The sequence below is a fragment of the Python bivittatus genome, unplaced genomic scaffold, assembly GCF_059951505.1.
Source record: "Python bivittatus isolate LINGU-HERP-01145 unplaced genomic scaffold, Pbiv_v1 ctg000160_np1212, whole genome shotgun sequence".
NCBI classification, from domain to species: domain Eukaryota; kingdom Metazoa; phylum Chordata; class Lepidosauria; order Squamata; family Pythonidae; genus Python; species Python bivittatus.
The window spans coordinates 10,023,047-10,047,911 of record NW_028277076.1 but is presented as its reverse complement, the minus strand read 5'-3'; the positions used below and the strand labels follow the sequence as shown (position 1 = coordinate 10,047,911).

The 24,865-nt window shown below is 52.0% G+C and overlaps 1 protein-coding gene across 2 annotated transcripts; it reads left to right on the top strand.

The window, feature by feature from the left end:
• Positions 1-1,272: 1,272 nt before the first annotated feature.
• Positions 1,273-23,942, top strand: EGFL7 (EGF like domain multiple 7). Of its 2 annotated transcripts, none has more exons than XM_007431900.4 (9): positions 1,273-1,517; positions 11,975-12,168; positions 14,078-14,200; positions 15,589-15,704; positions 16,232-16,327; positions 18,155-18,310; positions 21,218-21,288; positions 22,436-22,595; positions 23,081-23,942. In XM_007431900.4, exons 2-9 carry the CDS (start codon positions 12,089-12,091, stop codon positions 23,101-23,103), a joined length of 825 nt encoding a protein of 274 aa, XP_007431962.1. In that variant the 5' UTR covers positions 1,273-1,517; positions 11,975-12,088; the 3' UTR covers positions 23,104-23,942. The 2 variants fall into 2 exon arrangements, with proteins under 2 accessions (XP_007431962.1, XP_088003337.1); XM_088147211.1 differs by lacking the exon at positions 1,273-1,517 and adding an exon at positions 7,713-7,931.
• The last annotated feature ends 923 nt before the right edge of the window (positions 23,943-24,865 follow it).

Genomic DNA, 24,865 nt, shown 5'->3' with positions numbered 1-24,865 from the left:
GTACGTAACATATATAGTTCAAGGTTTTGCAAGTATTGACTGCTCGATCAACGAAAAAGAAAATATCAGCACATCGGAAATCTCCCCTTAGGAATAAAAGGTTGCTCTGGACTCAGCTTTCGGATCCAGAGCCCCCCTTCTTGTGCCTTTTACCGCAGCGTTACACTTCTTGGCCACAACCACCTTGTTGTTCAGGCTGAGGCGGGCACAGGACTCCCTGGGTGGAACGTTTCTCCCCCGCTAAGAGCTTCTCTTGCCGGCCTCACCGTCCAGACGCCTCCACCTCACCTCAGCCGAGGAGCTGCGTCCCTCTGGCCGGATAGCGAGGTGGCTCTTTCTGCACACAGACAAATGTTGCATTTGTGGGGGAGAGATCTTTGGAAGACGGGAGAAGGGGGGCTGCAGGCGCATGAGCTTCCCAGTTCAACCCCAGTGGAGCTCATGGACCTTCTCCAGCCTGGGGGCGTTCTTTCTTCCCTTCCGAACGGCGAAGCCAAGAACAGTTTTACCGCTTCGGCCCCGCTTGTAGCAAAGTGTCCTTTCTCAGAGATTTGGGGTTGACCCCCATTTGTACGTAAAAAGTGCTTTGCTGCAGCAAGCGCCGTTAGCAGGGATCCAGAATGGCAAAAATTTAGCTATGCTTACTCAGCCCAGAATCACGCGTCGGGCCAAGCCCTGGTGTGTTTTAACCATGGTTCGTTAAAGAACAACAATAGGTTGGGTTCACACATCACACTACGCTGTTACACCCCAGCTAGGGCTGGGTTCGTCCGACATGCTAAGCTTCAACCAGTCCAGGCCGTGACCTATGGAGCCTGCTGGTGAAGTCTCCCCATTTAAGTGGGCACACCCGCTGAAGCCTTTTCCGGAGAGACCGCTCCTGGCTGTGGATTCTGAGGGTTGGGATCTGCCATTTCCCAGAAGCTGGTTAGGAAAAACCAGGTTAGAAGCTCAAGGGAGAACGCGGGCCACCTCTCGCTGCTGTCTCCTGAGCCAAGTGGGGGGACCAGGCAGGCATTCCTCAAGCGAGCCTCTGTATGCAGCGCCCCTCCCTGATTCGATCTGGCCCCTCTCCTCACGACCCCCATCCCCCTCTTCCTTTTGGCATAAGGTGGCTGTTTCATACTAAATTCCCTGCTGGGCTGTGGTGTGTTAGCTTCTGCTCGCCCATCTCCTTATCAGGCAGCAACACTCACAGAGCTTCCTGTCTGGATTGTCCATCCCAGTCCTGATTTATACAGGAAGGAGGACATAAAAAGCCGCCCTTCCACTTCCAAAGGGACCATCACTGCCGCTGACCATCATTGTTCATGACTTGGACGGGAGAAGCAGAGCAAAAATCCCAGAGTCAGCCCCAGCTGGGGTGGGAGGCCTTGAACCATGAAGAAGCCAAGTTCAGCAGATCTTGGCCAGGTGGCAGCAGGACGCCAGGAGAGCTGGTCGGGAAGGCAGGGCGGAGGAAGCCCCATCGCACAGACCCCGCAGAGGACAACTGTGAGCTGACGAGAAGATCCCAGGTAGGTATGGGAGTTTATGGGTCAAGTTTTCTAAGACGTGGGGCTTTGGGGGAAAGCTAGGGATGGATGACAAAGCAATGGTGGATCTCCAGTGCTGGTTAAGTCTCCTTGCTGTGCTCAAGTCAGGACATACGAGAGAGGGGTCTTTGGGAAAGGACCCTCTAGCACAACAAATGTAGGGAGGAGAGGCCCTGCAGAACATCTTGGTTGGGTTCACACCACACATTTTGTATGGTTACTGAAGGAGCCTGTTTTTGGGATTTGCACAAGGCTGCGCAGGCTGGGTTCCCACAGCCCAGTTAGCCACAAAACAAATCCCTACGTTCATCATGTTATGTAAACGCAGCTGCTCATTCTTTACCTGACTTGATTATGAGTGTGGAGTGAACCTATCAAGGGCCTATCAGGTTTATGAACTTTCCTTTGAAACACCCTTCCCATTCATCTAGCAGCTGGGTCTTCCTGTAAATCTTTGGCTAGGTTGCTCTGTTGTGTGAATCTGGTGTACAGGTCCTAGCTGCAGCCAGAATGAGAGAGAGAATCTCAGGTCCCCCAAGGAGGGGGCTGAGCTTTCCAGTGGTAGCCGCCTTGCCAACTTGGAATCATCCAGGCCAGAATGAGGAGGTGACCAAGGTGCTCCGCTTGCTGTTCAACAGGTTGAGGGCTAGAGGGGCAGCAGCAGGACTCTTGAACCTAAGGCTCCACGCGAAGCCCAGAAACTGAAATGGCCCAGGCTCAGTGCAAGACTAGGGCTGGGCTGGCACAGAAGGCTTATCCTGGTTACTAAGTGACCCATCTTCTAGGTTCACACCACATCCCAAGTCCTAAAGGCTAAGCTGGCCCAACCTCAAAGCCACCTACGAATGCAGGCGCTCTGTGCTCTGTCTTGGGGGAGATTTGGTTCCACTTTCCAGTCGCTCCAGATTCTGGGGACAAACAGGGGCTGGTGAGGTCCCCAAGAGCTCCCACTTGATCCATCAAAGGGTGCTTCAGATGGCATGGCAGCTGGCACTGTGGGCTCAGGGCACGGCCACACATGCTGAAGAACCTGGGTGCTGTGCAGCAGCTGGGAGATATTTTTCTGTGCAATGAGCTAGGATCAGCCCTCCGTGTCCCAACATGGCGGGGAAGTGTGGAACTCACCCTTTTGGGACGTGGAGACGCTACTGGCTATTCTGAAAATACGGAGGCTCGGAGGGCAGCATTTGCCCTTTGCCCTAGGAAACCTGCTTCCACACATGGTCTCAGTTGGACCCGGTTTTCCAGGGAGAATTTGCTGTGATGTCTGTTTGTCCCCAAGGATTTTGAAATTATTCCCCAGCCTAATTTAGACAGAGCCTGGGCTCCCAACAGTGTGTGAAGTTTCGCCCCAATCACCTACATTATAGTTCAGCGCAAAAGCATGCTCCCTGCTTTAATGGGTGGCATGAACCCAGCCAACTGTGATTTATTCAATAAGCCACGAATAAACAGACAGTGGCTTAAGACTACGGGTAAGCCCAGCCATGAACTGCAAGATCGTAACAATGCCAAGCGCCCAAATGAGAGATAGCAAATGGAATCTCTGCCTTCTTTAGGAACAACTCCCATTTTTCCACCCGATATATTTGAAATTCATCCTTATCTGATAAGACCAGAAAGAATGGAAAGGGTTGAGGCTGTTCCATTGCGATTTTCAATGCAACTGGTTTCCCTTCAGCTTTGAAAAGGCCAGTATTCTTGGAAGTCCAAAAGAGAGTGATTTTTTTTTTCTTTCTTAAAAAAAAAAAAGGCAGGCAATTTGATTCCTTGAAGAAGAAATCCTTCTGCAGGTTACAAACATGTGAAAAATAAATGGCTCTCCTGTCTCTTCGACCCCCCTGCTAAGGGAATGACAGGTTGGGCCATTGGCAGAAGTCTGTGGGTCACCAAGGGCCCAAAATGCCCTGCCTTGGACTCGGGTGGCACTCGAGGCTGGCCGGCGGAAGAGGCGAGCTTTAGGGGAGAAGAAAAGGGACAGCGTCGACCCACTTCTCCCTCTCCAGCTCCAAAAGCCGCCCGGGCTCCAACGCTTTTGTTTCTGGGCGTCCAGGTGGCTTGCAGGAGGGCAGGTCTCGCAGCCCGACCTTCCCAGTCGTGTCGGCTGGTTTCCTTTCAGCTGCCGGGCTTAAAAGGGAGCCCAACCTTTGCTTTGCACGCTTACCGGAGAGGAAGAGCATGCCTCTCCCTGCACGCCCTCTGGGCATCCACAGTTCGCCCACAGCTCTTGCCCTAACCCAGCAGCCTCACTCTTAGCACATCGCACCGGGGCCAAACCACCGCCCTGTTTCTCATCTTCATCTTTATTTTATTCCCAGTCCTTCAAACCCATCCCGGTCCCAAAGGACTCTGGGCGGTGTCCAACCTCAAAAACGAAAAGCGTGATATGGTAACTAGGATGTCGGTCGCTTTTTCCCCAGATACCTTGCCCCCCGTCTTTCCTGAGAACATTGTGTTACTCTTCGGCCTAATCAAATCCTAGTAAGAACAATGTGCTTTTTATTATTCCAGGTTGCTTTTGTTTCTGGCAGAATATGCCAACTTCAGCTAATTTTAGTTGGGGTGCGGAAGCCCCCAGTTCCAACACGGGAAGTAAAACAACACCTTTATTAGGACCGAAGAAAAGGACAGGAATCATGCTATTGGTTTTTTTTTCTAAAGGCCCCCAAGCACCGAGTACAGAACTGAGTGACTCTCCCGCAGATTATTAAGTGGCTGCTGGATCGCCAGACACGGGGAAGCAGGACGAAGAAAAGGGACAATGAAAAATGCCTGACTTCCTCTGCGCCTTTAGCGACCTGAAAGAGTCACCCAGCATCCATTTCTCCATCCCAGGGTGCTAACCACAGTTGGCCTCCAAGGATGGAGTTTGTGGTACAGCCCCCCCCGAACTCTCACGCACCCTAGTTTGGGCATTAAAAATGGCAGCACAAGTGCATTTCCAGCAAGTTAATTTTCAGAGCATTTCTAGGCACCCGGGGCACAAGCTTAACCTGATGCCTGTGGGTTTTTTGCCTTTTTTTTTTTTGCCCTAGCAGTAAGGAATCAAAACATCTCCAAAGGGGCAAATCCTGTTCAGGGATGAATGACCAAACAAGGACCAGGTAAGTCCTGGAATTAGTTTGCATCCTGTGCTGGCCATTGAAAAGGCCTCAAGGCTTCCAGGAGCTGCATTTTCCGTATCTCTAGTCCACCCCACCTGCGATTGCAAGACTTCATCTCCCATCATCCCCACCCAGCATGGGCAGGTTTCTTGAATCAACATTTTAAGAAAACTGGCTTAAGGGAGATGCTTGGAGTCCTTAAAACCACACGAGAGAAGCCACTGAGGTGGCCAGTGGTTTCCAAATCATACCTTGTGCTCCATTTGTCTAGCTGACCTTTATATTCCTATCCTGGCTAAGTGCTATAAACCAATTGTAAGCTGCAAGCATAAACAGACTTAATAAGCCCCTTGAACAGTAGCTATAGTGACACATTCTAGGAGGCACGGTTGGGGGGCAGGAAGACTGAAGGCCACACTCGGACTTGGGGGGCACACTAGGAAAAAATTGATTTCATTTAACTTACACTTGAATTAAATAAATGCAGTTAGTGAAATGCACAATTACATGAGCTGCGTTTAATTAATTGCCCTGCATTTAATCCAAGTGCGAATCAAATGAATTAAATGAAGAAACCTCCCTGTTTAAAATAGCGTTCTGTTCCATTAAAAATATTTTGACGGGAACGTTTGGCGGGGTGATCCCACCGCTGGAGGGACATTTGCAGTGCTCTGCCTTTTCGGCAGAAGGGATGGCAGGAGCCTCGTGGTGGTTCATTCAACAAACCATAGTTAAGCACACCTGGCTTAGCATGAAGTCTGGACACAGCCCAGGTTGAGCTTGTGCCCCGGGTGCCAGAAGCTCTCTGAAAATTAACTTGCTGGAAATGCAGTTGTGCTGCCATTTTTAATGCACAAACTAGGGTGTGTGAGAGTTCGGGGGGGGCTTTACCACAAACTGATTGTTCCTTGATTCTGCCAATAGAAGCAGGAAGGGGGGGACCATCTGGTACCCCCAAAAAGGTTAATGTGAGCTCAGCTGTTTTGAAAATATCCTTCCTTCGGTTGGCCCTCCTGTGACAGTTGAAACACCTTTGCTGCTTCCTGCACACTTTGGATGGGGGGGCACCGAAAACAAATTTTCAGGCAGGGGGGAGCAGGGCTGAAGCTCCACAACAGGGCCAAGGTGTGGCTTGCAATTGCGCGAACCCAGTCAGTTGGGTTTCTTCGGGAAGCTGCAGCTTTGACGGAAGCCAGGATGTCTCTTGTCGATTCCGTCGGTGAAATCTCTTCTGTCTGGATCCTCGGCGTCCTGGGCCTAGGAAGCAATTTAATTAGGCTTTTTAACTGGATTTGTGTCCTGCTTTCTTCCTCAGTCGAGCACTCAGGGACGGTCACAAGAATTAAAAGGCAGAACCCAAAACAGAAATTAAAAATATTATTTTGTTGCCCTGCTGCTTTTTTGCGCAATTACTCCCTTTTCAGTTGTGTTAAAGGCACTGGATTAAGATTACAAATCTAGCTGCGAGGAGGAGGAGGAGGAGGAGGAGGAGGGAGGCGTTTACCCATTTTACTTTTATCTTTACTGTGTTTCGCCAAGTTTTGTCCAGCAGCATGAGAAACTACTGAAGAATAGCGAGGGCGTCATACAATGAACTTGCACTGGGTTGGCTACACACAGTTGCTATTTTGTTCGCACACCAGTTGTGTTCAATACAACTAAACCCTAAAAATGTCACAAACACCACTGTTGTGTTTGCAGAGCAAGGCAGGCTGATGGCTACAACATAGAAGGCATGGGCTGGGTGCCCCCCAGACTGCAAACTATTTAACTCCATTTAGGTCTGCCCAGTTGAAGGGGGGGCGGGGGGGGCAAACCCAGCCATGAAAGTTATTGAAGTTTCTGGACCTAAATTATTCCAATGGAGAATCAGGCTTTACCTTACTTGCTGTTCACATAGCAAGGTAATTGTTTAAGTGTGGCTTATTGAAAAGCCACCATGGCGGGGTTTGCAAATAAACTGAGCCCCCAAAGGACTTTTTAGCAGCTAAAATAGCCGGGTTTACCCCACGAGCTGAACAAACCTCAGCACCCAGATTCACATGGCTCATGATTAATTGGGGTTTCCTCTCAATGAACCCCCCTTTCTGGCTTCATATGATCCACAAACTAACCATGCAGTCTGGAATCATAGGATGTATTTCCTTAAAGGACAGTTGGCTGATTTCTGACATTACGAATACAAAGAATTACATTATGTCATTACAATGCAGTGTAAAGGGGGGATGCAGCCACTGAACCTACTTTTAGGGATCACGCTAAATTAAGCAGGGCTGGACCAGGTTTGTACTTGGATGGGAGACCACCAGGAGACCCCACAGTTGTATGCTAGATTGGGAAGTAACCTCCCCCCACAAAAAATACAGCAGCCCTTGCTTTAGCAAAGGTAAAGGGAATCACATCTATATGGCTGCCAAAGAAAAGCCCTGGAAGCATCTGATTCAGCGTCCCCAAGAGTTGAGCTCAACCAAAGGAGGCTTTACAGCTCCTGGGCAGGTGGCAGGATCTAGCGGGCCTTGGCTGATTTGGAAAAGCCAATGGGAGACGGATCAGCCCTAGGATGGGAGACCACCAGGAAACCTACAAAGACCTTCCTGTAGGAAAGCCACGCAAGCCCTGTGAGGGGGACTCCCCCGTCCCCAGCTAGAGCCAAGCTTCGCTAACGGGGGCTCTGCTTCAGAGCCCGACCCTCTGGACGGGACGGGCTGCGTCGCCGTGCAGGGCTGCCTCGCATCTCCCTCCGCCTGGCGCAGTTTCGGGCTCCGGCGCGTTCAGAAGAGACCCGCTTCTGTTCGGCCGGGCTCCCCGAAGGGCTGCAAGGCTCCGCGGGGGTCACCCCTTGCCCCCGTGCTCCCAGCTGGAAGGAAACGGAGGCGGGGAGGGGGCGAGGAAGACTCGCTTCCTTCTTGCAGTCGGCCGCGCCAAGTTGCCGGTCGTCGCCGCGGGCGCGTCCTTGGAGGTCAGGGGCCGGGCGGGGGGGGGCGAGGACCCCGGCCGGGCGCAGCCGGGGCCGACCGCCGTGCAGCTCTGCGCGGGGGGGGCGTCGGGCTCTCCCGGGAAGGCGCCGCTGCGCTGCGCTGCGCTGCGCTGCGCTGCGCTCCCCTCCCGCGGGCCCCGCCGCCTGCGCCGCGACTCCGCGCCGGAGGTCAGAGCGGGGCATCGCCGGGGCACGGCGGGCGCAGCGCAACCCGCCGCCGCCGCCGCCGCCGCCGGACGAGACGGGCGGCGCCGGCCCGCCTCCCCCTCCCGGATCTCCCGGGGGCGAGCGAGGAGCGGAGGAAGCAGCAGCCAGGTTTGCGGGGGGCGCTGGGGGCTCTTCGGCCGCCCGCTGCTGGCGGGGCGCGGGGTGCCGAAGCAATGGGGCGGCGGGGGGCGCAGGGGACGCCTCGGGGGGCCTTCCGGAGGGGCCGCCTTGGTTCCTCTCCCTGCGGCTCGGAGGAAAAAAATCTAACTTTCCCCCTTGCGCGGGACCCGTCCACACGCGCCCCCGCGCCCGCGACTCAAGGTGGGAGACGGGCGCTCGGGCCGGGCGCCCCCTGGTGGCGGAGACGGGAAAGGGCAGCCGCGGAGCGTGGGAGCGACAGGTCCGACTCGCTTGGCCGGCGCGATCCCGGGCTGTCGCCGGTGCCGCTCGGCCCGCCGAGGGCGAGGATTCGCGCAGGGGCCGGGCGAGGAGGGCCGCGGCTGCTTAACCCGTGGCGGTTTCTGACAAGGGAGGAAGGGGGTCGAGGGGCGGGGATGACTTGGTCGGGTGGGTTTGTTTGCAGTGAATGTACTCTGTGCCTCCGGATAGCTCAGGCTTGCTCGCGGGCAGGTAACGCTTTGGCCATCGCCCGAGGCCGCGGTGCGGCGCTTCGGCTTCGCATCTTGCGTGAACCCAGGCTCTGCAGTCGGTTGATCATGGCTTATGGCTTGGCAGGGTGTCCGGCCACTCCGGGGTGTTCCACAAACGATCATCGACACAAACCTTAACGCGGTGCAATGTGTGAACTCCGTTCGTTTATTTTACGCATTAAGCCTATTTCTGTGCCGTCGCAATCCAAACGATTCTCAGCAGCTGACTGGGAAGAACACAGTTCAAAACACCCGCAGTAACAAGGTGGAAAAAACGAAATAACAGTCAAAAAGCCTGCGGTTTAGCCCGCTGGGTGAGTCCAGCTGCCTAGGTGGACTCGTCTGACAGATGTCATGCATTTCACTAAAATGCGGTTGGGCTTGTTGAGCAAACGACAGTAGGCTGGGCTCGTGCAAACGTGCAGCCAGAAACTCCGCTTTGCACACACACCATAATGGCCGAGTTTGTGCAACACCCTTAAAAGGAAGAATTGCTTTTGTGATGTCATGGGGTGTGCAAACTCAGCCCAGGCAGGGTCCTCCTAGGATTCCCTGCCTGGAGAGGCTGCTAGAAATGAATCCAGTCCTGCGTTCCCATGAATTCCGCCCTGGCTTGGCAGCTGTGGGACCATACAGAGCTCCTGCAGTTCTAGCGCTGATGCTTAACTGGGGCTGGTCTCAAAGCTCCAGAGAAGCCCCCATCCTCTATTCTGGCCAGAAGCATCTCGTGCCAGTTGACAACGTTGCAAGGAATGCCAAAGGCCCCGCGGCTGACGTTTCATCCCCTGGTGACGGTGCATTCCCACTGCAGATTTGATGTTTGCAGATCCTGGGCATTGGAGCACTGCCTCCCTCTGGGCTCCGGAGACTGGTCCGGGCGCTCCTCCTGGCTGGTCTCTTGTGCCTCCCAGCAGCTCCTGTTCAGCCTGGCCAGGGAATCGCTTTGGCGTCTGACAGGGCTGTTTGCAAAACTTGGAAGAGGGTTGAGGCTCCCCAGGGCGGTTTGCAAAGAGCCTGCTGGCCAACAGGAATTGCACCCGATTGCTGCCTCGACCCAGTCCAGCCAGGAATTTTCCTGTCCTTTAGGTTCTTCGCTTCACTTCCTGTAGTCCGGATATTTGGGACTGGGACCGCTTGGCAGGGGTCTCAGCCAATATGGCTACCAGACAGGAGCTCTGTGGGCCCTTCCCGGTCTAAAGCCGGTCTCTTAGCTGAATATTTCCAGTGTAGGTCATGCTAAGACACATGAGGTTTCTTCAGCTTTGTGCACTCTCTAGCATGGCACTGCAAACCCAGTTTGCCTTTTATAGCAAACTATGGTTACTTCTCTTGCGGTTCATTCATCTTGCTAAACCTTCAACCCAGGTTCAGAAGACAAAATTAATTTCACATGCTTTTTCCAACCACATACATTCCTGTCTTATACCCACAACAGTCCACAAACAACGCAGCCCCATTGTAGCCCAGATTAAGGGTGTTGTGAGAATGTGGGCTTGGCTTCAGCCTGGCTTGATCTTCGGTTGTGCTTTAGTCTTAAATTATTTAGATTTTAGCCTTGGGACACTGTTTGGAAATGGTATCAACAACAACGAAAAGCTCCCAAGCTTTTTAAAAACTGACTCTAGTTTTCCTCCTCCAGATGAGCAGAGACGGAAGGTGACTGGAGGAGAAAAGGAAATATGGGTTCTGCTTTTTGATGCGTGAACAAGCTTGTTTTTAATTTCACAGCTAACTCTGGACAAGTTTTTTTTCCCCTCTTTCAGAATGAATTAAAATCTAAGTTGAATTTTGCAGAGGTGAATAGAATAACTCTCCTCAAAGGGGCAATGTGAATTTTGATTTCGGAAGAGGACGGGGTTTGTAGCTCATCGAAACGTTGGCATTCACCCAGCCCTCGTTCTCCTCTGCAGAGGAAGCATCTTTACCCTCAAGGATCTTTCTCAACGCAAATGTCCTGTTCGAGTCAAGGGTCCTTTCGGTCAAGGCCACAGTGAGGGAAAGGGGTAGTAGAAAAGCCTCTGTTGTGCAAATATTTCAGGAAATCAGCAATACCTGATCTACACCAAGGGGGTTGATGTCCTGAAGTTGGCCATTCTCATGTAGAGCTCTGCTATATCGCTTGATGTGATGCACGAACCTAGCCGATGGTGGCCCTTTTATCAAATCATAATTAACTGCCTGGCTTCGAGTGATGTAAGACTTATTGACCCGTAACTGTAGGTCCTACGGAGGTCCTCCACTCTGCTTGGCTTGTGGGAACTGAAGTCCAGCATATTTAAAAGGCTGAAATAAATGTATATGCATGGAGGATGTGATGTTGCCAAGGGTGGACATGCAGGAATTCAGCCTTGGGCTGTGTTCCAGGACAGCGTTAGAAGCCGGGCTCGTTGATCGTGGTGGGATTTACCTCTGAGTAAAGCAGCAGAGAGCTGCACTGCTGGTGACCCTGCAGAGGGCAGATGTTGCTGGGTGCAAAACTGCCTTTCTTGTTCATTTTGCAACAGGAGCTGATTCTGCAGAATCTCATTCTTAAAAAGCTCATTTTTCCTCTTCGGGGTCCGTGGGCCCGCGCTTAATCTAATTTTAAATAAAATGTGTGGCGAGTTGAATTATTGCTGAGGTTTCCAAACAAAACCCAAGAAGAAAAGATTCAAATTCTTTCATATCTTTCGCTTCGCTATTGTTAGCTACACTACTAATAGTTTGCAGATGTTTGGAACAGCATTGTTTCATAAAAACTGTACGTGTGTGTGTAATAAGCCTTTTGTTAGAATGCATTGATTCAGGCTTAAACATGTGGCTGTTACTTGAGAATCCGTTTGCAAATATCTGGGGGTCCTGGCGCTGGCAATTGAAAGGCACATCCATTCTGTCTTCAATTTTCAGCGGAAAGAAAAAAGGCTGGGAGAATTGCCGTGAAAACGGGAGTTGTTCCTGCTGTCTGGATTTCTGCAGAATGATGCCTATCTTTGCTCATCCCTTAAATCCTTTTTTATACCTTGTTTTCTGTGATAACAAAATTTGGATACTGTGCATACAGTCACGATCTAAATCTTGGGTTTCATACCAACACGCTGTTTGTATCAGCAATCTGTTCTAAATGTCGTTGCTAATAAACATTTCCAGTATTCATTTTTCTTCATTAAATAATAATTTTATTTTTTGCTCCTCTTCCACTCAAGAATGAAGCATCTGTCTCAAAGCAAGGCCCTGAAAACAGTTGTGCAACAATTAAAACTGCATTCTGGCAAGGTTATGACCATGTAGAAGGCTGGGAATTACACAACCCTTAATATTTTCTCCAAACCATAAATGTTTGCAAAGTTCAATACTCTTAAGTCAAAAACTGAGAGATTCTGCTGCCAGTTTCCGAAACTGCCCAATTAATCGCTGTTTTTTTAAATTTTCTTTTTGATAATCAGTTTAATTAAAATCGCTGAAGCTCCTATTTTTCTTTTTCTTTTTTCTAAAGTCAGTTCATTTCGTTCTTTCTGCTTTTAGCCCGACTTGCTGAACGGACCTCCGTTGCAGTAGCTCGTGGGAATCCCCCGTCCGTCCGTCCGTCCTTCATGCGACGGTGCTGGAGTAGCGAAAAGGCCCAGCACAGGAGAAAGAATGACAGGCGAGGGCTGGCTTTGGACAGGGCTGGCCGTGGTCCTGGCCGCGACCAGCACCGAGAGCGTCTCCAGCCGGGGGTGAGTCCTTGCCCTCGGTCCGGTTTCCGGGCGCTGCTGAGCTGAGTCGCAACGTGGACTTTCAGGGCTTTCCGCAGAGCTAGCAGAGCGCCGGCTGTTGTGCCCAAAGGTGGCATCCCACCTGCCCCAGTAGGTGGGTGATGGCGAGGGGACAGAGTAGCTGCGATGAAAAAGAAGGGGTTCCGAATGCCGATTCAGTTTCAGTTGAAATGCCATTTCAACTCAACCCGAGCAAGACTGAGTGGCTCTGGACCTTCTAGAATCGAGGCTTCTCCACCTTTGGTTCTGGACGGGTAGCACTGCCCCAGACAGACCTGGCACGCAATCTGGGGGTCCTCCTGGGCTCACGGCTCCTGCTCAAAGGGCAGGTGGCAGCCGTGGCTAGGAGGGCCTTTGACCACCTCTGGGTGATGCGCCAGTTGCGTCCATTCCTGGATCAGGAGGCTCTGCTCACAGTCACCCACGCCCTCGTGACCTCTCACTTGGACTACTGCAATGGGGCTGCCCTTGAAGAGCATTCGGAAGCTTCAGCTGGTGCAGAATGCGGCTGCCTGGGTAGTAAATGGTGTCGGGTATGCGACGCGTGTAACACCACTCCTGCGTGAGCTGCATCAGTTGCCGGTGTGTTTCTGGGTGCAATTTGAGGGGCGGGTTGTCACCTTTAAGGCCCTGCATGGCTTGGGACCGGGTTAGCTGAGGGACCATCTTCCCCAATAGTTTCTACCCATCCGATTCGGTAGGGGAGGTCGGGCATGCTGCAGGTCCCATCAGCCACAGAACGTCGGCTGAGAAGGACCAGGAGATGTGCCTTCTCTGCCGGAGCCCCTGCCCTCTGGACAGCCTCCCTTCAGAGATTAGGATGGCACCGACCCTGTGGGCCTTTCGTAAGGCTTTAAAGACCTGGCTGTGTGCCTGGGCCTGGGGCCCCAGATGTGTTAAGGGCCCTGTCTCTCGGCTCTATCGATAATTATTATGATAATTTTCTCGGCTGCTGCATAGATTTATTTTTGTGTTGTGCTTAATTGTTAAAATTAAGTTAAATTGTTATTGTTCTAGAATTGTTCACCACCCAGAGTCGCTTGGTTGAGATGGGCGGCTGTAGAAATTAAATAAATAAATAACATTTTCAAGCAGTTGAAAAAAGGTTATATTTTCTTCAGCTTAACAACTATTTTTTTTTTTTAATTCCGCAGGCTATGGTCAAACAGGTCAAGCTGTATTGGAAAGGCATTCGTAGTGCCGTTTAATTTTTTTCCTTTTTGATTTGTTTTTCTGTCTTTTCTTTTTAACATTTAGAAACAATAATAAATAACAAGACAGTGGAGACCTTAGTATTAAGTATTAAATTCAAGATAGAAACCTTTATTATATTATAAAATAATTTAATGCACTTTGCAGTTGTCTGTCAATGCCACACTTAGCTTTAATTGTACAATTCAAACAACTTTCTGTTCGTTAATATTTTTGAAATTCTAGTTCACATTGATATAAACCTTTTATTTTCTTTACCTTTTAAGGTTTAAATTATCTAAATCATTATAGTGTTAATGATTTCAAGTTTATATTGCATAAATATAATATTATAGAATGCAGCTAATACCTGCATTCTACAATATATTATTTGCATTTTATAATACAATAAATAAATAACTTGGGAGAAAAAATTAAGTCGAAGTGGCAATCACAATGGTGTGATCAAAGCTCAGCCTGTTTTTTATGTGTGTCGCACGCGTGGCGCAAGAAACAGGTGGCGCTTCAGTTGCTCTTGACTTTTTTGACCTCTGGACACCCCGCTCCATGGCATTAAGTGATTATTTTCTTTTAAGAGGCCAGCATCAGATTTCCAGCCTGCACAACACCCCCCATTGCACCTGACCCTGCGTTGTCGTCTTGTGCTTCTGGCTTACAGGTGTGGAGGGTGCTCCGTGGTGGTGAGAAGCCACACCGTGTCCCACCTCACCTCCCGTGTCCAGCCAGTCTACCAGCCCTACCTCACCTTGTGTCCTGGAAACAGACTCTGCAGTACGTACAGGTAAGACGCTGGAATCTGCACGCCAGAGACACGAGGGGACTTCCTGGGCTTTACTAGCACCTGCGGCTGTTGGACGCGCCTGGCCAGAGGCTGCCGTGTCCTCCTGCGATGGACCTCTGGAACGCCCTGCTGCAGGACGTGGGGGGTCCGGAGAGAAGAGCAAGTGCCCGCCGGCCTCTGCCGTCCCGCTCTCCGTTCTCCTTTTCCTCCGGATTTATTCTCTGCCACGTGCTGAGCTAAAGGCGATTGGGCAGGGGGTGCGCTGGGTCTGGTCAACGCAGCAGTGCGTCTCTCAGGACCTGGGGCGGGTATCTTCGCTGGAATCGTCTCCCCCCAGAGATCGGGATATTAGGTTATCTATTTCAACTTATAAGGTGGTACCTCGGGTCACGAACGCTTCTGTTCACGAACAATTCGGTTCGCGACCAGCACCGTTCGCAAAATTTTGCTTCCGTTCGTGAACTCCGCATCGGGTGACGAACGTGGTCGTGGCTTCCTGTAGGGAGGGGGACTCTCCCTCCAAGCAATAACCGCCTCCCCACCCGCCTTCCTGTCCTCCATGCCAGAAGTCGCCTCGAGCAAGGTTAGCGTTCTCTCTCTTCGTACTGCACTGTACTGTACTTTGTGTCATATTTTTGTGGTTTAAAAAAAAAAACATATGGTTCAGAACGGATTAACCATATTTACATTGAACCTTATGGGAAAATTTGATTCAGGTCACGACCAATTTGGGTCGCGACCAGAGTTGCGGAACGAATTAAGTTCGTGACCCGAGGCACCACCGTATAGCTGGCCGTCTCGCGTGTGAATCTGGGTGATTCACATAATTAAAATAACAGCAAGCAAACGCAAAAAAGCAACCCCAACAAATAAAACCATTAAAAACCCATTAAAACAATTAAAGCTGTAAAACATGATCTGCGGGAAAGCGCTATCCGTGCACCGCAGTCGGTACGGCCGTCTTGCAGGCTGCACGCCGCCACCGCCGGCTCTCTGCATGACGGCAAAGCCGCGTCTTCGGAGCCTTCCAAAAAGCCAGTTGGGTGGGGGCCCGTCTGACCTCGGGGGAAAGGACGGTCCCACCCGGACGGCATTCAGAAAGATACTGCAGGCCTTCGGGCAGGTGGAGGGGTGAGCCTGTCGGGGGGGTTCCTGTTTGGCTCGCAGGTGGTTTTTGGAGCTGTTCACGATTCCTTCTCCGTGTCTTATTCTTAATTGTAAGCCCTCCAGAGTCGCTGGGAGTCGGGGGAATATAAATTGTGTGTTTGTATAAATAAATACACTTGGGCAGTTGTGGGGCTGGGGAGCGGGCCCTTCCGGTCTCCTTTTCTCCCCTCGAAACCTCAAAGTATCCAGCAAGTTCACATCTGGGGCTCTGTGGTTTGCAGAACTACCTATAAAGTCAGCCATCGCCAGGAGTATCGGAAGATTTCCCGGCCGGAATACGTTTGCCGCCCTGCGTGGAAGGGGGGAAGCGCCTTCCCTGGGCTTGGATGTCCCACAGGTACGTCTTGTCGACATGAAGCATGAGCGAAAACCCCTTTTGGGCTCTTTGGTTGCTCGGGGAGGGTCCTGCATATCAAACCAAGACTGGTACCGGACAAAAGTAAGTCCACTCGATGCAAACTGGAGCTCTTTTCCCCTCTCAGAGCTGCATAGGAGGCCCCAGGATCGTTGAAAAGCTAATTACAACTTTTCAGCCATCATATTTGGCGGGCAGCTGAGCTAACCCCGGATCAGTCAAACCCAGGGGCTCTGCTCCCATAACATGCTGTGCCCCGAGAGAGAAGCAGATCATGGCGGAGCGGGATGGCCGGCCTGGCTCACCCCATTCCCGCCCGTCAGGACGGAAGCGGTGCCCTCGGCTTCTCTTCATTTTCAGCTTGCTGGTCACCCTGTGCTGGTCAGCTTCGCCTGGCCACTGTGCCGTATGACACCCACCCGCGTGTTGGTTGATTTACCAACCAGCACGTTTGCTGGAGAGAGAGGAGATGGGATCAAAACGTCACTGGTGTGTTTGTCTCACCACAGCTGTTTGCCGCCCACCGTGCCAGCCCAGTGGGAGATGTTTGCTCCCGAACGAGTGCACCTGCCCTTCTGGATGGACTGGAAGGTGTTGCCAGACAGGTAAAAGTCTTCCGGTGTTACTCGAGGTTTCCTCTTCTGGAAGAGCCGTGGCGCAGCCTGATGTTTGCAGAGGGCTGCTGGCATTTTGGAAGGTGTCCTGATCTGAAACCTAAGACTGAATGTAAATGGAGGTGTGCAGCTTGTACCCGCAAGAAAGGGCGGAGACGCCGGCTTCCGCTCCCGCTCCGTCCTCAGTGGTCAGGTGAACTGGCCCATTGATGGGCGGGATGGAGCCAGGTGGACAAGCTCATGTCACAAGAATCCAGTAAATAATTTGTTTATTGAAGGGAAGTTGGGAAGCCATAAGGAAGGAACTCCAGCAAGTGCCGTGCTCAGACATGATTTTATGATGATGCTTATTAGATTTTTATCTTATTTATTTATTTATTTATTTATTACTATAATTTACATCACATCACATCACATCACATTATACCCTCTGATTCATTTCCCCTCTGGCCCACCCTGGGTGGTCCAGCTCTTCTTTTCTGTCTCTGCCACGCAACGGTCCGATCTGCTAACAATCTTCTTCTTCTTCTTCTTCTTCTTCTTCTTCTTCTTCTTCTTCTTCTTCTTCTTCTTCTTCTTCTTCTTCTTCTTCTTCTTCTTCTTCTTCTTCTTCTTCTTCTTCTTCTTCTTCTTCTTCTTCTTCTTCTTCTTCTTCTTCTTCTTCTTCTTCTTCTTCTTCTTCTTCTTCTTCTTCTTCTTCTTCTTCTTCTTCTTCTTCTTCTTCTTCTTCTTCTTCTCCTCCTCCTCCTCCTCCTCCTCCTCCTCCTCCTCCTCCTCCTCCTCCTCCTCCTCCTCCTCCTCCTCCTCCTCCTCCTCCTCCTCCTCCTCCTCCTCCTCCTCCTCCTCCTCCTCCTTCTCCTTCTCCTTCTCCTTCTCCTTCTCCTTCTCCTTCTCCCTCTCCCTCTCCCCTCCCCCTCCCCTCCCCCTCCTCCTCTCCCTCTCCCCCTCCCCCTTCCTCTTAAATGTATATGCGGCCTAACTCCCAGCAACTCTCTGACTTCTCTCTGACTTGGTGAGAACTAACTTTCATGCCAGTCTGGAGAGCTCTGCAATTTTTGAAGTAGGGCCCTCCCGGGACATGCCTCTCTAGAATCCCCCATGGGCTGTAGGAGGCGTCAGAGGTCATCTAGTCCAGCTCCATGATGGGCCATACCTGTCTAGGATCACTCCTGCTGCATCTCCACACACAGAAGCCCCTCCTGAGAGTGCGCCCCCTCCCAAAGCCATCCTTAGTCCCAGGAAGTTCTTTTTCTTCCCCAACAAAAGTCCCTCTCCTTGCAAGAGAGGGTGGGAGGTGGGGGAAATGTGGAGCAGACATTCTTTTGGCTGGCCGGCAGAAGAGGAGGCGGGACTGGCTTGTCTTGGGGGGCCCTCTGCTGAAGTTCTCCTCTGCCGCGCCCTCCACATCCCCTCTGCTGCCTTTACAGTTCTCCTGTTTGGTCTTTAGAGACTGACCAGATGCCACATGGATCCATTGTAACTCTGCACCTCGGCCTGTATAAACTTAGTTCATGCAAGAACTAAGGCTAGCAAACTGCTGCTAGGGTTTCGTAAGGCATTGAAAGTCAGGTTTTTCAGCGGGCATTGGGCTGGCATGTTAGATACGCCCATCCTGGGAGATGGTGTGATGTGGCTTGACAGCCAGATTGTATGTCGTCGTCCCTTCCTCCTCCTCTGTGCAAAAATAATTTTTTTTTTATTATTGAAATGTATTGTTATAAGTTGACGCAATAACTAACTGACGAGGGCTGGGAAGGGGGCTGCTTCCGCCAGCCAGGGGTCCTCTTTGCTCAGGGCTTCCTCCTCCTCTGGCTGCAGACGTGGACGAGTGCGCGTCTGGGAGACATGGGTGCAGCCAGCTTTGCGTCAACCTGGCCGGGAGTTACCGCTGCGCTTGCCATCCAGGGTACGAGCTCCGCACGGATGGAAGGGCCTGCCGGGCTCTGGAGGCGCCCCCCAGCCCTGCTCCCCCAGGTGAGATCGGGGCCCGCGGGCTTAATCCTTGGGCTGCAGGAGGATGGCGAAGGCTCTGCCCGCTTGCTTGCGACAGACGGCAGAGGCCAAAGTGGCTTTGGGCAATGGCGTGGATGCCCTCTTCTGCCTCCTCCCTCCCGCCGTGGGCTCCGGGCCCGGCCCTCGTCCTGGCCCCCTTCGTATCCCGTGATTTGGCTGGCTTGCTTTCGCTGAGCAAAGCCGGTGGCCCAGAGACAGGAAAATCCGCTCTGGGATGACAAGTGGTGCTTAGCGTGCAGGAAACGGCGCTGCTGTGGGTGGGTAGATCCTTGGATTAGAGGCCTCGGAGGAGCTGCCCTCCAGGTGGGGCAGGAAGGGAATTTCCTTGCTGCCCGAATGCAGGCGAGGCACAGCCACGGCTAACCCGTTTTTCAGGGCTTCCCCAGCATGGCGAACTAGTCCAGTGGCTCGATTACACTTTAATCCATCCACTCTGGCCTGTTTTCTGGATGCAAACACCCACAAATGCAAACACCTTTTACTCCCGGGGGTTGTGTGGACCCAGGGCAGGCCGGGGGAGAGGAACTGTGGGGTCCGACGCAGGTTTTTCCAAGCGTGTCTCAGGCTGGTAGGAAAACTCATCTTTTTCATGGATAGTCCTGGATCAACGGGAGGAGCCCCAAAGGCTGCCTGGTCCCTGGTTGCAAGCCTCAGAGGTCGCCTTGAATTCTGCGGAGGCCTCGAGCCTCCCGGGGGCACCACCAGCCCTCCTCGGCTCCGGGCGGTCCACCTGCCTGCCCGCCTTCTCCACGTAGCACCCGAAGCCGGAAGAGGAGACAGCCCGGCTGACTGCGGCTCATTATTACTTTTGGTACGCGCTGTGCCACTTCAAACTCGTACCGTGAGTAATAATGCGCGGAGGGCCAGCCCTTGCGCCGGAGAGGAAGAGCGGAGCGACGCGTCATCGCCAGCCCTCGAAGCGTGGAAGGGGAAGATTGGCTCAAGCCACAGCTGTGTCTGGGGCCACCTTCCCGCACTCCTTGCCAGGGACTCGCTTGGGCAGAGCAAGGGAAGAAGGATTTTCCGGGGCTGGGTGTTTGGTGGACCACTTCTCCGGGAGCTCAAGACCCCACCCAAAAATAAGCTTGCAAGGTAGGCCAGGTGGGGATGCAGCAAGTGGTCCACGTCACCTGGTGAGCTTCTGTAGCTGACGGTGGACGTGAACACCTTAACCCCACACCAGACGGGCTCTGCGTGGTTGGAGATACTTGGAAATCAACAGGCAGCAAACCTGACGCTCCCTCACACGGATGATGTTATCTAGCTGGGGAATGAAGCAAACAGCCAAGCTCGGAGAGCAGCAAAAACTCCAAAGATTAAAATCAGAAAATGATTCTAATAATGGTAGACCCCCTTCGAGTCAAGCTAGACTCCTGATGACCTCCTGGACGCATCCGTGTAGTTTCTTGGCCATAATCCGGGAACAATTTGCCTTGGTCTTCCAGGAAGTTTTGGAAGCTGTTGTGAAGGAATTTAGATCTGGCCTTGAGGAAGGAAGGAGAGGGACGTTAAGGGGAGACGTGGACAGAGAGAAGGAAGCGTGAGAAAGAAACTCAAGAGAACCCCACCTTGATTCGCTTAGCGTGAGAAGGGACTGAGAGACACTTGGACGGGCTTTTGAGAGTCTCTCACCATATCCTACAACAATAAATACAACATTCTTGGAAGCCCTGCAGTGTTTGTTCCTTAGCCAGGGCTACCTCGAAGGGCTGACATCAACGTCGAAAGCCTGTTTCTGTCTGTCTCATCTTACACTAAACAAAATCAAGGTGGAGTTGAGTTTCTTCCTCACCCTTCTCTGTGTAATCTCTTCTCCACATCCCTCCTTAACTCATGCCTTCCCTGAGGTCAGCTCTTAAACTGATTTACAGCCAGGGAGGTTGCACACCCCTGGAGAAAGGGTTGCGCAATGCACTAGAAGACCTTCCCCAACACCTCCTGGCTCCAGAAGGACGAGGACCTCACGCTCGGCCCGGGAGAATTTCGCCCAAGGCTTCTTCTGGGCAAAGCACTGGGAAAGCCTGTTCTTTTTGTTGATTTGAAGGACAAATGGACAGAAAAATGTCAATGTTTGACCTGTGGGCAGAGCCTCTCCCGGTCCCAGATTTTAGGGGCTGCCTCAGAAGGGGCCTTAAAGTGGGCAGGCTGGAGTAGAGGAAAAGGGAGCCTTTCAATCTGCTCCAGCCTGGCTTCTGACGTGTCCCGTACAATCTCTCTGTACGACGCACACGTTTGCGTCCTGTTTGCTTTTCCTGCTTTAGCTTCAGATGTTGCTCACTTTCTGCAATGCTCCTTTTTGGGGACACCCGTTTTCCAACCTGTGTTTGTCTCAAGACAGAACCATCGCTGGGGGAGAAACGATCCGCCCCGGTTTCTCCTGGAACTCTGTGCTTGGACTCCCTCGTGGGGCAGCAAGTTAAGGCTCAGCCCCGTCCGTGAAAGGATTTGCAGGGCTGCTTCATCTCACTACCATTGCTGCGAATCATTGAATTTCATTCAATCTCATAAATGCCATCATGTTTAAAGAAAGCACATCGTCTCCCATCCCACCCACAGATACTATGTGCTTTCTTTAAACGTTTTGGCATTTGTGAAATTGAATTAAATCGAATTGCTTAGATGGTGGAGCTTGGCGCCAAATCTCACGGCTCAGCCCTGATCCTGCGCCAGGCTCTGGGCCAAATTTGGCCCACGCATATTCAGCAGAAGGAAGTAGAAGGCAAGAGACAGAGAGACTCAAAAAAACCCCACTTCCCTTCTCCTCCCTGGAGCTGCTCACCGCCCCTCAGTGTTATCCTGGGAATCAGCGTTGCATGTTGAAGCTGAGCTCTTACAGATGCTTTTCTCTTTTGTTGTGAACTTGTGCAGGAGGAAGTGACAACCTCGCAGTTCAGGATGAAGTAAGAGATCTGAGAAGCAGATTGGCAGCTCTGGAAGAAGTGAGTCTCCTTCGAGTAACCCCAGTAAGGTTAGGGATAGAAGTGCCTGTTCGAGGGCTGTCTGGACAGTGGCATTAGGCATCGTCAATCCGTTGGGTGAGACAGATCAGGGAGGAAAATTTGGTTAGTAATTAAGATGATGGGCTCTACTTAGAAAAGTTGAGCTTAACTTTTGCGGGCTTCACAAACAAGCTTGTGGAGTTAAGTTGGCAACGGTGTGTATGTGGTTTGTTGTTGCCTTGAGAGCCTTGTTTGGCCCCAGCCTAGCTGATTGTCCTGGGATCTCCTGATGGTCTCCCATTCAAGTGCTTGGCTCTTTCTGAGGAGTCTAGATCAGTTCAGTGCCACTACCTACTGCTGCACAGAGGTAAAGTCTCTCTCATTCAAGCTCAGTTCATGATTTAACACACACCTCTGTTTTCTTGGCCATAATATGGAAATGGCTTGCCTTTGGGGGATCTTGGCAGGACCTTTCCTGCCACCGGCTGTGACCTGCTTTTCCTACAGTGGGCTTAATCCTGCCATGCCTCTTGCAGTCTGAATGCTCCTCAGTACCTTGGTTTATGGCTTTGTGAACGCCCAGGGTCGGCTGGGCTCCCAAAGCAGGGCGTAAGCCATGTTCACAAACCACAGAGCTAGGCTCACCCTGAACACAAACCAGGAACGTGGTTTTCTGGCTTAGCAGGCTGGAAGGCGGAAGGACTCGGGGGTACCAACCACCTAGTTCAGAGGCAGCGATAGAGCTGTAATTTGCCCGCCTGCTTTTCGGGAGGCCTTCCCCTCTGAGGTCCTCAAGGTAATGGGGGGCAGCACAGAGGCCCCAGGAAGGCTTGAGGGCAGCAGTGGGGAGGACGAGGCCTGGTGAGTGGGGCTGCCCTTCTTCCCTGCTCCCTGCCCAGCTTTTTCTTCTCTGCCCCGAGGGCTGAACCAGAGGAGTTTCCACCCTGGCTGTTGGCATCAGGATCCTGTTCCCACAGGAACGCTCTTAGCCCGGTCACTTGCAACACGGACTGCTGTTTTCTGCCCAAGCAACAGCTGGTGTTCCTTTGTCGGCACAAGCGCTCCAAAGCCGCATTGACTTGCCAGTGGCTGTTGGCGGAGACCTTCAGGGCCGTGCCTGCCATCATGCTTCTCCCTTTCTCAACAGAAGTTTCAGCTCGCTTTGGCGCCGTTCCTCAAGCTGCCGGGCACCGGAGAGGACGCCGGGGCAGAACCCGTTCACCTGTTTGTCCACGTGATGCAGCAGTTGGACCGAATAGACTCGCTCAGCGAGCAGATCTCTTTCCTGGAGGAACAGCTGGAGACCTGTAGGTGGCAGGGATGGACCTTCCGCCTGCCCCCCCCTCAACCTTTCCAAATTGACCGCATGTGCACAGGTCTATCCCACGGTTTCCATTTGACAGAAGCAGCATGATGCAAAGCACAGGAGAAATCTAAGGCATGGATGGCTGATCCACGACCCCACAAGCGCTTCCACACACACACACACACCGACCCCAGACCAGCACCAGGGATTCCTCCCCGCCACCCCACCTCCATTTGGAGGCAGGGGATATGCCCTAAATACCTTTAACGTAACTATTAGAAAAAGCAACATTTGGGAGGGCCAATGGGGAGTCCATTTTGCTCCAAGCTCTTCTGAAATAGCTGGGAGAGATGCTTTTATCCCACTGAAGCCAACTCTCACTGTCCAGCCACGCATTCTTCCCCTTCCTTTGCCCTCACAGTCCACCCCCCCCCCACTGGAAAGAATGAGCAACCAGGGGTTGACTTTGCCGTTTCGCCCCTGCAGGTTCCTGCAAGAACCAGCTTTAAGGATGAAGAAGGAGGATGGAAGTCCTTGGTGTCCCCTCGTCCCACTGTTTTTCTGGTGTGTCTCTCCGTTGAGTAGCAACTGAGCCCTGTTCTAGCAACAAAGTCAAGCAAAGGCGGCGGGGGATTAAGGGGCTGGAAATACCACTTTGTCGGCGAGCCGCCCTCCCGTTGGCCGTCTTCCAGGATGTCACCGTGCCGAACCCTGCTGGCCAGGGGCTCTGGGAGGGAGACAGGCCACCTCATAGCAAAACTTCCCTTGAAATAGGAAGCATCTTGCTGCTGAGCGAACAATTTCTAATAATACTGGGGCGGTGGGCAGGTCTCGCTTCCCCCATGTGGTACAAGAGCAGCTGTTTGGAAAAAAGTCCCACTTTGGGCAAAGCTCAGAAGCTGTTCTTTTCCAGGCTGTCACCCAAATAGCTTGGCAAGGCAGGGACAGGGTTATTTCTGCGGGGAGGGTGGCTCTAGACCAGCCCCCATGTAAATGCACCATGAGCGTCCTGCTTGCTAAGTTTTCCCACTGTAGAAAAAGCCCCACAGCGTTTTCCATGTCCTTAGCTGCTAAGAAAGGGAAAATCTCTACCTTTTCTCCCGTGTCCCTTCTTTACTAGAATCAGTAAAGCAGGTTGGGATTCACTAGCAGGTACTTCGCCTTCCAAAACAGCTGATGTATTTTATCAACCAGTATTGTGGGAACCCAACACTGCCCGTGTTCTGCCTTATGTGCTTGTCTTGGGCATAGCGTGCTCTCTGAACACAACTGCGTGTTCAGTCCTGGCTTAACATGTGAACCCAGCTGTGCTGTCTACATGTCTGCAAATAAAAATCCAGCTCAACCAGTGGGGCTGTTGCGAGAGGATTCAGCTGAGATGCTCGCGTGCTTCACAGAAGAAAAACTTGCCGACTTTTGGGGCAGGCTGTCAGCCAGACCAGCTTTCTAAGAGGCTCCTGTTGTTAAAAAAAGGTGTATGGGGCCTGGAGAGGGGCTCAGCTTTCAGAAAACAGCTGCACTTGGACAGAGGTGTTGACCGCTACACTGTTAAATGTTGAGGGCTGTCAACATGGCAGATCCATGCATCATGCAATAAGCTGGTTCCAGAATTGGATAATAACTCGGCTGCTTGAGCAAACGTGACTGGCACCTTGTGAAATTTGGTCCTGTGGGCTCCCTGGAGTGGCACAGAAGCTCCAGCCCTTGGGAAATTCTTCTTGGGGCCCGTTGCAGCATTAACTTGTCTTCAGGGGCAGTTCTGGCATAGCACATTGGTGAGAAAAGGAGGCCAGGATGAAACGCTCGCGGTCTCTGTCTTGCCCCCAGCCCAGTCAGCCCACATCAACAGGTGAACTCAATGGCTGACGACAATCACAGTGGTGTCACGGGGGGACTGTTGCTGGGCATCCTCCCAGAACCCATCTTGCACAGCTAGACAAAGACCGTGGGCTCTGATGGGACTGCCAGAGTTAGCAGACGTGTCGGTCTGTTCTGTGATTGCAGAGTCCTGCCTGCCATCCCTTCCAAGAGATCCTTCTGTTCTCTGTTGCATTTCCTCCAGGTCAGGAAAGGTGAGGTGCCAGGAACCTCTTCCTTACTGAAGAGGCTTTGCCCTGACCTGCAGCTGTTCCTTTATGCCAACTTGCAAACTAGGAAGAGACTTCGTTAAAGTTGCCTCTGCCCCATGGATCGCTGACTTAATTCTCTTTGAAATTACTAATGCTTGTATGAATTTCACTCTTATTGCATGAACTGGAGACCCAGGATTCA

Excerpts from the sequence above, each read along its gene's own strand:
- EGFL7 (XM_007431900.4), top strand. The coding sequence starts at position 12,089 with ATGACAGGCGAGGGCTGGCTTTGGACAGGGCTGGCCGTGGTCCTGGCC. Across the intron at positions 12,169-14,077 it reads GAGAGCGTCTCCAGCCGGGG|GTGTGGAGGGTGCTCCGTGG; the intron begins GTGAGTCCTTGC and ends TCTGGCTTACAG. Across the intron at positions 16,328-18,154 it reads TGGAAGGTGTTGCCAGACAG|ACGTGGACGAGTGCGCGTCT; the intron begins GTAAAAGTCTTC and ends CTCTGGCTGCAG.